The 12,404-nt window shown below is 41.1% G+C and overlaps 1 protein-coding gene, 1 non-coding gene and 1 pseudogene across 2 annotated transcripts; 2 read left to right on the top strand and 1 right to left on the bottom strand.

Moving 5' to 3' along the window:
* Positions 1 to 260: 260 nt before the first annotated feature.
* LOC140526103 (natural cytotoxicity triggering receptor 2-like) lies at positions 261 to 6,607 on the bottom strand. Its single transcript, XM_072642043.1, has 5 exons — positions 6,453 to 6,607; positions 5,423 to 5,764; positions 4,279 to 4,363; positions 2,317 to 2,438; positions 261 to 1,807 (listed from the first exon to the last, which is right to left on the bottom strand). Exons 1-5 carry the CDS (start codon positions 6,499 to 6,501, stop codon positions 1,761 to 1,763), a joined length of 645 nt encoding a protein of 214 aa, XP_072498144.1. The 5' UTR covers positions 6,502 to 6,607; the 3' UTR covers positions 261 to 1,760.
* Positions 6,608 to 7,620: 1,013 nt separating this feature from the next.
* Positions 7,621 to 8,392, top strand: LOC140523640 (large ribosomal subunit protein uL2 pseudogene; annotated as a pseudogene).
* Positions 8,393 to 9,060: 668 nt separating this feature from the next.
* On the top strand, positions 9,061 to 9,179 carry LOC140530498 (U5 spliceosomal RNA). The gene has a single exon (XR_011975936.1). It is a non-coding gene; the product is annotated as a U5 spliceosomal RNA (small nuclear RNA).
* Positions 9,180 to 12,404: the final 3,225 nt, after the last annotated feature.

A 12,404-nucleotide genomic window follows, 5' to 3' on the forward strand; every position in this document is an offset into this window, starting at 1 on the left:
TTCCTCATGTATGGTAGCAATGGAGTGTAGAAATAAATGAATCCATAAGTGTGTGTGTGTGTGTGTGTGTGTGTGTGTGTGTATTTGAGTGTTAGGACCACTAGAGTTTTCCAAGTTAATAGACTCTATTTAGTCCATAGATGTATGAGATCCACAATTCTATGTTTATTTGTGACTTGTCCTAAGTCTCTCCTCCCCCCTCCCCACCCCACCGCTGACCTTTTATTAGAAGACATTTCATATCATTACTCAATTCCTGGAATGATAACTTCACAAAACAGCACATAACTAAGTCATGCCAAGATCCTTAAATTCTCAAATTCCCTCTCCAGGTTCACGGGGGGCACCTGTTCCCTGCTCAGATCTCTCTTTCTCAAAAGAGCCAATTCCCCTTCTTTTATTAATGTTTTTAAAATTTTATTCCTTTAAAGGAACCTCAATCTATACCTTCTTCCTCCTGCCTGCTTTCCTTTCTCTCCCCTCACCTGAACTCACCCTGTAGGTAAGAAGAAAAAGAAAACAACTAGAACAAAGTTTGCTCAGTCATTTTTCAGTCATAGCAGGCTCTTTGTGACGCCATTTGGGGTTTTCTTGGTAAAGATAGAGGACTTTATTTACTTCACCAGCTCATTTTACAGATGAGAAAACTGAGGCAAACAGGGTTAAGTGACTTGTTCAGAGTCTCATAGCTAGTGAGTATCTGAGGGCAGATTTGAAATCAGGAAGACAAGTCTTTCTGACTCCAAGCCCAATACTCTATGTGTTGTGCCTCCTAGTTGCCTGCAAAACAATTATATTGGAACAACTTTCCAGAACATTTATGGAAAAATGTCCCATATCCCAGGTTGAAATCCCATGATCTATAAGAGCCTACCTCAGGATAGCACAGTTGGAAAGTAAAGGAAAAATGTTTTGGGTTTCCAAGAAGAGGGTGGACCTCAAATCTCTTTGGGGGAATCAAACACATGTTCAAGGAGTTAGGATTTCTTAAAGGTTCTAGTGGATAAATAGGATCTACATAGGAACTCAGGGAGCAGGACCTTAGAAACAGGCAGAATAGTAAGGAGCAAGGCAGGGAGGGGAATGTGATGATGTTCTGGTGCAGATGTGTCCAAACACAATATATGGGCTGCACACTGCCCACAATAATTCCAAGTGCAGCCTGAACCTGATTAAAACATAATTGGAAGACAGGTAACAGAATGAATAAAAATACAATATAATACAGATGCTATTAACAAGCACTTTTTATAGCACACAGGGATCCTTATGTACAGGTTAGTGATCCCCATCTATACTGTAATTTTGTATGATATTCTAGAAAGCAGAAACAGCCCAACCTGGTCAGAGGGAAGAGTCTCTGCAGGGAAATGGTGAGAAAGAAGAATGGATCAGTAACTGAAGGCCATGCTGTGAAAGGTTCTGAGTACCAGGAATTTGAACTTCCTTTCAAAGTCAATGAGGAGCCATTCTAACACCTCAGAGAAATAGACTGATCCATCTACAGTGCAATAAGAAAGCCAGGAACAGACATAGGATGCTTTTGATCATAAGAGAAAAAAAAAGGTGAGTTCTGAGCTCCACTCAGAGCTAAAAGGGCAGATCAAGGGCTTCAAGGATCTGGGCAGAGAATCATCATGGGAATGGTGGCTGTATTCCCTGTCCTGATAGAGAAATCTCCATATTGCATTTGGCCTGGGCCAATCTCAGGATGCCAGGAACATGCATCAGGTCAGGAAGTACATTGAAATGAATAAGTTTCATTTCAGGTCATTTTGATCCTGAGAAAGCTCGAGTGACTCTTTCCCTGAGGAAAGAAGAGAGAGTTCAGTTAGTAAATATTTCCCTACTGTCCTTCAGCCTGAAATTATTCCTTTTTTCTCTAAGCCTGACCTAAATTCACCCAGGACTCAGATCTAGCCAGAAGGGCAGAATCAATGGCAGAAAACAAAAACAAATAAGCCACCATTTTCACTTTGCCATTACCCCATGCCCTTCTCTCTACTTTGTGGACATAAGCTTAGTGTGTTTCCTAAATTCTCTCCCTATGACCTCCAGCTCACAACCTCCAGGCCAATACCAGAAATGCCAGCCACTTATATTCAAGATGACATTCATTTATTTATCACTATTGGCTTCTCAGGGAAATCTCAACCATACCACCTCATATCTGGCCCTAGGAATGAGACTTTTAGAAATGCCTAGACATCTTTCCTTCACAACGTGGAGTTCAGGGAGTTGCTTCTGTCTGGAGATTGAAAAGGCCATGCTTCCTGGTGCACTTAAAATGAAGTCAGATCAATGGTCTCTACTCACCTGGGCCCCTGCACCTGACCAACAGAACAACCAGAGCTGTGAAGACTACACCTTTGGTCACTATGAGCCCACATAGTACTTGGATCACTGGGGAATTGTAGAAAATGGAAGATTGTGGTGGGCTATGGAAGAGAAGAAAAGAAGAAAGGTGAGATACACACACAAGGAAAGCAGTGTGGTGGTGGGGTGGGTGACTCCTTAGGTCAAGTCCTTAGCCCCACCTGTGGAGGTTCCCTACATTCCTTCTGCTGATTATCTCCTGTGTGTATTATCTCTTGTATAATTTATCCTATACATCGATTTTTCTACAGAATTGGAGAATGTCTCCCCTATTTTTCTGTGAGCTCCTTGAGAACCAGAGATGGTTTTCTTTTCCTTCCTCTATGTCCTCTGAGCTTAGCAGAGTATTCTGCACACAGTAGGTACTAAATAATTTCTAATTAACTTATTGGTTGACTTACTGATGGAATCCTCCTCAGGTACTATCTCCATTTGGTACACAGTGTGTCCACTGTATAGGGTTAATGGATTGAGGGTGAAGAAAAGGAGGTCTCCCTGGCTCCTCTAGGAAACACCAACAGGTTGGAGGCTTCAGAGAATAAAAAAAACAAAGAGAGCATTCAAGGTGAGACACAAAGGAGGGTAAGGGAAGAGAGAGGAAACACAAGACATCCTTCAGTAGGAATCCTGGTCATCAGTTCTCTGCACTTTGTGACTTTAGGATGGATGAAGATTTGTCTTGTTTTTGTTTAGTTTTGTATGGTCACAGGGGACCAGAGTAGGGCTGAGGTCTCTGAATGAATCCAGGAACATTTACCTGGATAGTGGGAGAAAAGGATAGAAATGAAGGGATATCATCCTGCAGAGAGTTCCCTGTGTTCTGGGGGAAGGACAGCACATCCACCAACAGGTAGATACAATGTTATAAACAGATAAATAGAAAGAAATGTTTGTGGAAGTCACTGGCAATTAGGGGGAATGAAGAAAGTCTCTTCCTTGAGACCAGAGATGGTGCTTGAGTTGAGTTTTGAAGGAAGCTCCAGATAATAAAAGTGGAGGTGAGGAGTGCTGCATTGAAGACATGGGACACAGCAAGTGCTGGCATAGAAATGAGAGCTGGCCTGTTGTGTGTGAAGAAAAGCAAGGAAGACTATTTGACTGGAGCATGGAGGATGGGGAAAACAGGAAAGTTCTGAAAATCTAGAAAAGTTGACTGGAACCAGAGTCTAAAGAGTGTCAGAAGGAACCCAGGAATTTGGATTATATCCTGAAAGCAATAGTGAGCCACTAGAGGTTCTGGGGGTAACATAGCCAGATTTCTGCCCATCAGTCATGAGGGAATTCTGCCCAGCTTATCAAGAAGAGAGAGGTATTTAACAAGGAGGAAATGGGGATTTGTCTGGTTTATCTGGAGATGAGGAAGTATGAGAAACAATACCTACTGTAGGAAATGTAGTGGTTCAGGAGATGAAGGGTTCAACACAGGAATCAGGAATCTGTGGCCTTCTAGGTCTTAAGTTCAACCCTTTGACTGAATCCAAATTTTACTGAACAGATTCTTTTATTTTTATTAATATATTTTTGTTCCTCTCATATAGAAAAAAATATGTATGTTATATGTGGCCTTCAAGAAGAAAAGGTTCTCTATCACTGGCTTAGCATATGACAGAAGAAGTATGGGTTCAGGACTGAAAAATGTCAGGCCAAGTTTAAAAGAAATCAGATTTCAAGTCATCCTAAATTTGGAAATGAGGGAAAGGTGGGAATATCATAAGTGCAGTTTCACTGGGCCCAGGGGATCCATCATGTCCCTCTGTTTGCCCCTTTCTTCTCCCATCCAGAAGGGAGACTTGAAAGAGGTAACCTTAGGCTAAGAGTCTGGGGTAACAGAAGGGAGACCTACATTACCTGCTGAGGGTGGGAGCTCCTGGGACACAACGGATTTCCAAAAAGTAGTTTTACCTGCTGGTGGTCAAAGGGATGGCAGAGGTGGTGAAAGGTGTCTCAGAGGTAGATGGAAAAGGTTTAGTAGTCTTCAAAGTCATGACTGAAAGAAGAAGAGAGGAAGGAAACACTTGTCTCTTGACCCCACACCCTCACTTACCTCTGCTTCCCTGGAGGGGCCAGAACACTAGACTGTAGGCCCCAGTGAGTGCTGGGCATTGAAAAAGCTTTAGGCATCATATATATACATGCCATGGGCAGATATATTATAGTATATCATATCCCATTCATCATATATTGTTGTCTAATCTAGCCAGTACTTTCTACCACTAATGTCACCATCAGACTCCTTTGGTAACCCCAGGCACTTTGAGGGCCTGGCCAAGGATATTCCCAAGGGATGCTTCCTGTTTCCCCAGGATTAGGGAGTAGTTCATGTCCAGAGTGAAGGCAATAGTAACAATTCCAAGCTGCAGAGCATTTATAATCCACAGAGCATCCCACACTCATTGTTACAATGGTCCCTTTCTGTACCCACCCCTATTTTACAAATGAGGAACTAAGGTGAAGTGAGGTGGAATGACCTCTCAAGGCTACAAGACAATCAATTTCATGAATAAGACTTGACCCTTTGCCTGTGCTCTTCACCAGAACCTGCCAGAATCTGCTCCAACAATACCTCTGGGGGAACCACCCCTCTCCCCCTTGTCTTCTGGGTCCAAAGTTTCAGACATTCTAAATCAGTGAGGCACAATTCTGTGAGTGTGTGTATTGGAGTGTGTATATATTGGAAGGACCCCGTTGCGTTTGTGCCTGTGTAAGCCAAAAGGGAATTTGTGAGAATGAGTGTGTGTGTGCGACACTGGACACCCAAGACTTAGAAATCCCTGCAGAAATGTTTGCCCTGCATGGGGATGAGACCAGAGAAGAAAAGGCCTCACTTTACCTTGCACAGGGAGTAGACGAGAAACTACCCTCAAACCATAAAGTGGAAGGAAATGAGAGGATAGGGAAAGGGAGGGGCAGGAAGCTGAGGGACTGAAAGAGGATGAACAGCTTCTCAGGAAGGCCTAAGGTCATATCCTAGGTCAGGGTGATGTCCACACTAGGCATTTTCTAAGCTCTGCTTGAACTGAAGAGGATTGAGTTGGCAAGGACTTACCTGGAGAAACGTCTACCACGATTGTCCTGATAATATCAATAGTGTTCTGGACAGAGGAATAGATTCCACACTTATAGGTTCCTGAGTCCTTCACCCTGAGGTTAGACATGGTGATGGTGATGGTACCAGAGTAGGTGTTTTCCTTCAGGGAGGCTCGTAGGTCCCTATGTTCTGCAGTGTAGTCTAAAGACCTTGTAATTAGTCTTTCACACACCTCTCCATCTTCTCTCACTTTACACCAGGTTTTCCACCTGCTCTCATATCTCTGGGGCTTGTAACTGCAACTCACTCTGAGTGTCTGCCCCTCTTGGTACTTCATGTGGATCTCTTGTTCCTGTGATCCTGAAAAGCAGATCATCAGGTCAGGGGGAGTCCAGCTGGGCCTCCCTTGAGTCCCCTCTCTTCCTTGACTGAAGAATATGAACAAGGTCCTGGGGGCTTGTCTCCTTAAATAACATCTTCTAGGAAAACATGCCTGAAGAGCCAGCCCCTCACCCAAGGGAGCCTCCTTATCAGTAGTGTGCTAGTAAACAACAACAACAACTTCTCTCAATCTTTCCTTTTCCCTCCCACTATTGCTCTTCCTCTTCTTCTCTCCCCCTCCTTTGTCTTCTCTCTCCTCTCTCATTTTATATATATATATACACATATGTATATATATACATATGTATATATAAGCATATATATGGACATATACGTACTTTTGACACATTTCAAAATTTTGTCTACATTATTAGCATTTTGTCCATCCCTTTTTAAGTCTAGTCAATTAACTAAACAATAACTCAACTCTTCATTTATACGTAGTGCTTTGCAATTTTCAAAATGAAAATGCTCTCACTAGAAATTTAACAATCAGCTCTTCCAAGCCAGTGTGAAACGGCTCCAGCACACCACTGCTCCCATCCTCCCCCAGGCCCTCCTAGTCACACAATATTCTTCCCTCCCCTCTACCATTCTCCTCTCTCTACTCTGCTCCCTGTCAGTCATCACCTATACCCTTCCCTGACCTTCCCACACTCTCAGATACCTATTAACAGCAAAGGCAGCAGCAGTAGTGGGGCTGCTGGGGTCATCATTCCTCCATGGATTCAGAGGCAGGGGACATGGGAAGTGGTCTCTTCATGCTGTCCCAGGGCTGATGGATGGCAGGAGGGAGTTGGTCCTGATTCTCCACTGCCAGATTGTGAGCCTTGGAAAGGAAAAGAAAAGTAAGAGACAGTGGGTGGAGCTACGGTTTGGGAAGTGAGAGGAGTGGAAGAAGCAGAAGTACTGACCTCAGAGGAGAGGGGTGGGATCACTTATGTCAGGGACATTTCATTAGTCGGGGCTCTGACCCTGAGGTTGACTTAGAGACTCCCCCTTTGGTAGAGTCTTGGCCCCTACAACCTCTGCTGGAGTTTGTGTTACACCTTAGGCTTCCTGATCTCACACACACCTGTCCTATGTTTAGGGATCCAAAGAGCCTGAGCATAGGAGAGAGGGTGAAGGTAAGGAGACTTGGACCTAGCACTTCATTGGGATTCAGGCAAATGGAAACAGCTGTCTGGTCTGAGAGGATAACCTCAGATGGATGGCAACTCCTGGGGGTCTTTAGTGGGGTGGTCTGTTTAGGAAGAACATCCAGGAGAGGAGGATGCCATCTCCTCACTGCCTCTTCCCTTGTCCTCTCCCTTGTCCCTCAAGGGGAACCAATAGGACACTGACAGGCTCTGTCTTCCTTTTCTTCCTGGTCACCCTGAGTCCTTCCCACCAACCATTATTTGTCCTTTCTCCATTCTCAAAGAAGTGATTTGACTAAAGGGAGTTAGGAGAATGGAAAGGGGTGACTTTGAGAAATAAAGTGCATGGTCTAATCAGAAATTATTGTCCATCATTCCCCCAGGGGAATATAGGATTACTATCCATGTAGGTTATGTCATGGGACCATAGAGCATAAATGAACAGCCATGAGAAGCCTCAAGAACCATTTAATCCAGAAGTTCTCAATGATCCAATGACCTCTAGAAAAGGGGAGGGAGGGAGGGAATAAGCATTATATGGTGCCTACTAAGGGACAGGTACTATGCTAAGTGCTTATTGCAAATATTATTTCATTGATTCTCACAATAACTCAGGGAAGTAGGTACTATTGGTGTCTCTAATTTTCAAGATGAGGAAACTGCTCATTCTAGCAAGTCCAGAGCCAGACTGGCAACATGGATTGAGTGATCTACGATCAGAGGAAGGGTGCAGGTTCTGTCTTCCACTCTCACGTGAAGCACAGAAAAAGGGCTATCAAACTCTGGGCTGTTGACTTTGCCAAGACACATGGATACATTAAAGTATACCCTCAAGGATATAATCCATGATTCAGGCCCAGGGGCTTCTCTTGCAAAAGTAGCTTTCCTAGATCCTTACCCATTTAAAAAGAGGACAGAATTGTTCAATGCTGCTGAAGGCATCCATACAGGCCATTTTGTATACTGTGGTAAGAAAGCTTAGCTCAACATTAACAGTGTCCTCCCAGGTGGCACTATGCCTGAACGGACCATAGTGTGCTGTCTTGAAGAAAAGCCTGTGAACCAGGGTAAGCTTGATAGTGCTTCTGGAAACTGCCACAGTGATTTCTCACAATCCTGAAACCAAGAAAACACAGGTGAAGCTACTTTCAGACTCTAAGAAAATCATCTCCTCTTCAAACAGAGCTGTGGTTGGTATTGTTACTGGAGGAGGTCGTATTGATAAATTCATCCTTAAGGGTAGGTCATGCCTACCACAAATACAAGACCAAGAGAAACTGTTGGCCATATGTCCAGGGTGTGGCCATGAATCCTGTGGAAAATCCCTGCAGAGGAGGTAATCACCAGCATATTGGAAAATTATCCATAATTCAAAGAAATACCCCAGCTGGACAGAAGGTCACTCAACAATATCCAGTGTGCTGGTAGACTTTAGGGTACCAAGATTGTACAGGAGAAAGAGAATTAAAGTACAGAATCCTGACAAAAATTATTTTAGAAATTGCATAAATAGAAATATATTTATAATTCAAAAAAAATAAAGATGAGGAAAGTGAGGCAAAAGAAGGTTAGTGAGTTGCCCAGGGTCATGCAACTAATAAGTCTCTGAGTTGGATTTGAACTCCATGGCCAGAATGCTGTCCACTGCACAATGAGGTGCCTCTCACTCTCCAACCCTCTTTTAGGGGATCTTCTTATGTCACTATTTACATACTTATACTAGGTCTCTACTTGTCTCTTAAAGTATACCTTCTTCTTCTGATGGTATATTTGTGTGAGTTCGGATTATTTTATGTAGTTCAGCTAAAACAACAAGTTGCAACAGTTTGGCAAGCAGCTATGAGAATTTAGCTTAGTCTTATTAAGGCAAATATTGAAGAGATTTCCACAGTTATATAAGGCAGTGACACTTGTCGCTGATATTTCAAAAATTAGTTGTTTTTCATTTTGAATTAACATGTAACATGTATAATTACTATTTTAATTAAATTGATGAATAGTTTATTCAGATTTATCAGTTTTAATTCTTAATATGGTAAATATTCATAGATATGTCATAAATGAAATCATTTTTTGACTCAGTAATTTTTAAGTGTATTTGAATCTTAGACAAAAAGTTCAAGAACCACTGGTGTTCTACTTTGATTTCTCCTCAGATCATATAAATCTTTCTCCTTTTACTAAAGATTTCTGGGGAGAGGAGCAATTATGAGTTGTTATTCAATATAGTACTAGTAATGTTAGCTTCAGCAATGAGAGAAGAAAAAAGTAGAAGGAATTGGAATAGTCAAAGAAGAAACTAAATTATTACTCTTTGCAGACTATATGATGATATATTTAGAGAATCCTAGAGAATCAAATAAAAATTACTTAAATAATAAACAACTTTGCAAAGTTGCAGATTACAAAATAAACCCACATAAATGCATTTCTATATATTACGAACAAAGCTCAAAAGCAAGAGATAGAAAGTGAAATCCCATTTAAATTACTGTAGACATTATAAAATATTTGGGAGTCTACCTGCCAAAATAAACTCAGGGATCATATGGACACAATTACAAAACACTTTTCATATAAATAAAGTCAGACCTAAATAACTGGAAAAACATCACTTGCTCATAGGTAGGCTGAGCTAATATAATAAAAATTACAATTCTACCTAAATTAATTTACTTATTCAGTGCCATACCAATCAAACTACCAAAATTATATTATGGAGTTAGAAAAAATAATATCAAAATTCATTTGGAAGGAGAAAAGTTCCAGAATATCAAGGGAATTAATGAAAAGAAATGCTAAGGAAGGTGGCCTAGCCAAACCAGATCTTAAATGGTATTATAAATCAGCAATCATCAAAACCACTTGGTACTGACTAAGAAACAGAGGGGTAGATCAGTGAAATATGTTAGGTACTCAAGACACAGTAGGCAAGGACTACAGCAGTTTATTGTTAGATAAGCCCAGGGACCCCAGCTTCTGGGAGAAGAACTCACTGTTTGACAAAAACTGCTGGGAAAACTGGATAACAATGTGGTTGAAACTGGGCATAGACCAATGCCTGACACATATACTAGAATAAAGTCCAAATGGGTACATGATCTACGTCTAAAGGCTGATACTATAAACAAATCAGAGGAGCAAAGAATAGCATATTCGTCAGATTTATAGAGAATGGAGAAATTTAGGACTAAACAAAAATAGAGAACACTATGAAATGCAAAATGGGTAATTTTGATTACATAAAATTGAAAAGTTTTTGCACAAACAAACCCAATGCAACCAAGATTAGGAGGGAAACAGCAAAGTAGGGAAGAATTTTTACAGCTAGTGTCTGTGATAAAGGCTTCATTTTTAAAATATATAGAGAACTGAATTAAATTTACAAGACTGCAAATAATTCCCCAACTGATAAATGATCAAAGGATATGAACAGACAGTTGTCAGAAGAAATTAAAGCTGTCTATAGACATGTGGGAAAATGCTGTAAATCACAATTGATTAGAGAGATGCAAGTCAAAAGAACTCTGAGGTACCACATCACACTTTCCAGATTGGCTAACATGACAAAACAGGAAGATGATACATGTTAGAGAAGATGTGGGAGAGTTGGAACACTAATTCATTGTTGATGGAGCTGTGAGCTTATCCATTCGTCTGGAGAGCAATTAGCAACTATGCTCAAAGGGCTATAAAAATGAACATATCCTTTGACCCAGCAATACCACTTTCATAGCTGTGTCCCAAAGAGATCATAAAAATGGGAAAAGGATCCACATGTACAAAAATATTTATCGCAGCTCTTTTTGTGGTGGCCAAAAACTAAAAATCGAGGGGATATCCATCAATTGGGGAATGACTAAACAAATTGTGGTACGTGAATATAATGGAATACTAATGTGCTATAAGAAATGATGAATAGACAGACTTCAGAAAAACCTGGGAAGACATAACAACTGATGCTGAGTGAAATGAGCAAAACCAGGAGAACATTATACATGGTGACAGCCACATTGTGTGAGGAGTGCTTTTGACAGGGCTAGCCCTTCACAGAAATGCAAGGACATTTCCAAAGAACTCTTGAGGCAAGATGCCATCGAAATCCAGAGAAGGAACTAGGGAGTCATAACATAGAATGAGCAGACTATTTTCTCTTTTATTGTGTTTTGTTTTGTTTTTCTCATGTTCTTCCCATTTTTAAAAATTCTTCTATTTAACATTACTAATGTGAAAATGTGTTTAATAAGAATGCATGTTTGGAACCCATATAAGATTGCATGTCATCTTGAGAAGAGAAGAAGAGGGGGGAGGGGGAGAAAATTTTAATCTTATGGAAAGAATTGTTGAAAACTGAAAACAAATAAATTAATAATTTTTTTTGGCAGGGGGGCAGAGAACCACTGGTGTTAGAGTTCTTTCCTGAGAAGGTGGTGAGAGCTACCTCTGTGCATTTGCAATCTCCTGACTTTTGGAATCTGACCACCTCACAGATGTAGCCAGTTTTGAGATTGAGCTTAGGGAGTAGTGAGATCATCCATTGTTCTTAAATATGATAAGAATCTAAGGTGAGGAGAGGTAGTATGATCCCCTGTCATGTCAAGTCCTGTGACAGAGAAGAAGGAAATCCTGGCCCTGACTGTATATATGCGTCATCAGAAGACAAGAGATGCCAGGGCCCTGTACAGAAGCAGACAGCAGGAGGGTTCATGAATGACTCTGCAAGCCTAACTTAGCAGTGTTATTATTGGTTTAGCAATCTGATGTCCAGTAGATTAATTTGTTGTAACACAAACTAAGTCATTATGTCAAGAATGACTGGTTCAGTACCTCAGATCTGCCTACAACCAGAAATGGGAGAAATCTTTGGTGAGCTTATCTCTTGGGGTGAATGAGGAAGGAGTCTATTTTTCTTTTCAAAGTTTTGAGCTCATCTAACATAAATGCTTCTAAAGGGAGTTCCTTTGTGGAATTCCTGATGCTGATATCCCCAGGGTCTACCATTCATTAGTGGGGGAAGAGAGGGAATAAAATTAGCCACAGAAGGGAAAGTCATCCTAAAGTCTGTCCTGACTTCCTGCTGGTTAGCAGGGCATCTCAGATGCAAGAGGTATATGTGAATCGGATATTTACTATTTTTTCAGTAGAAAATATATGAGTTAAACTTTGCTTTGTCTTTTTAAATACTGAATCTTTTAATGAGATGAATCTCCTGCAATAGTTGCTGGGCTCCACAGCCTACAATTACAAAATTACTTACTTAATTTCATCTTTGTCTTTTGAAAGATGAGGAAATAGAGGTTCAGAGGAGTCAAGCAACATTTTCAAACCAATTAAAAGCAGATTTGGGGCTAGAACTGAGGGCTGTTAGTTCACAGGACAATGCTCCTTCTAACACACCATAGTTCCCCCTCTTAAAGACTGGGCAATAAGATGCTATGTCTTGCACATACTTTATGGCTGGTTTAGAGCCTTCAACTAAA

Source organism: Notamacropus eugenii, chromosome 2 (genome assembly GCF_028372415.1).
Source record: "Notamacropus eugenii isolate mMacEug1 chromosome 2, mMacEug1.pri_v2, whole genome shotgun sequence".
In the NCBI taxonomy this organism is placed as follows: Eukaryota; Metazoa; Chordata; class Mammalia; order Diprotodontia; family Macropodidae; genus Notamacropus; species Notamacropus eugenii.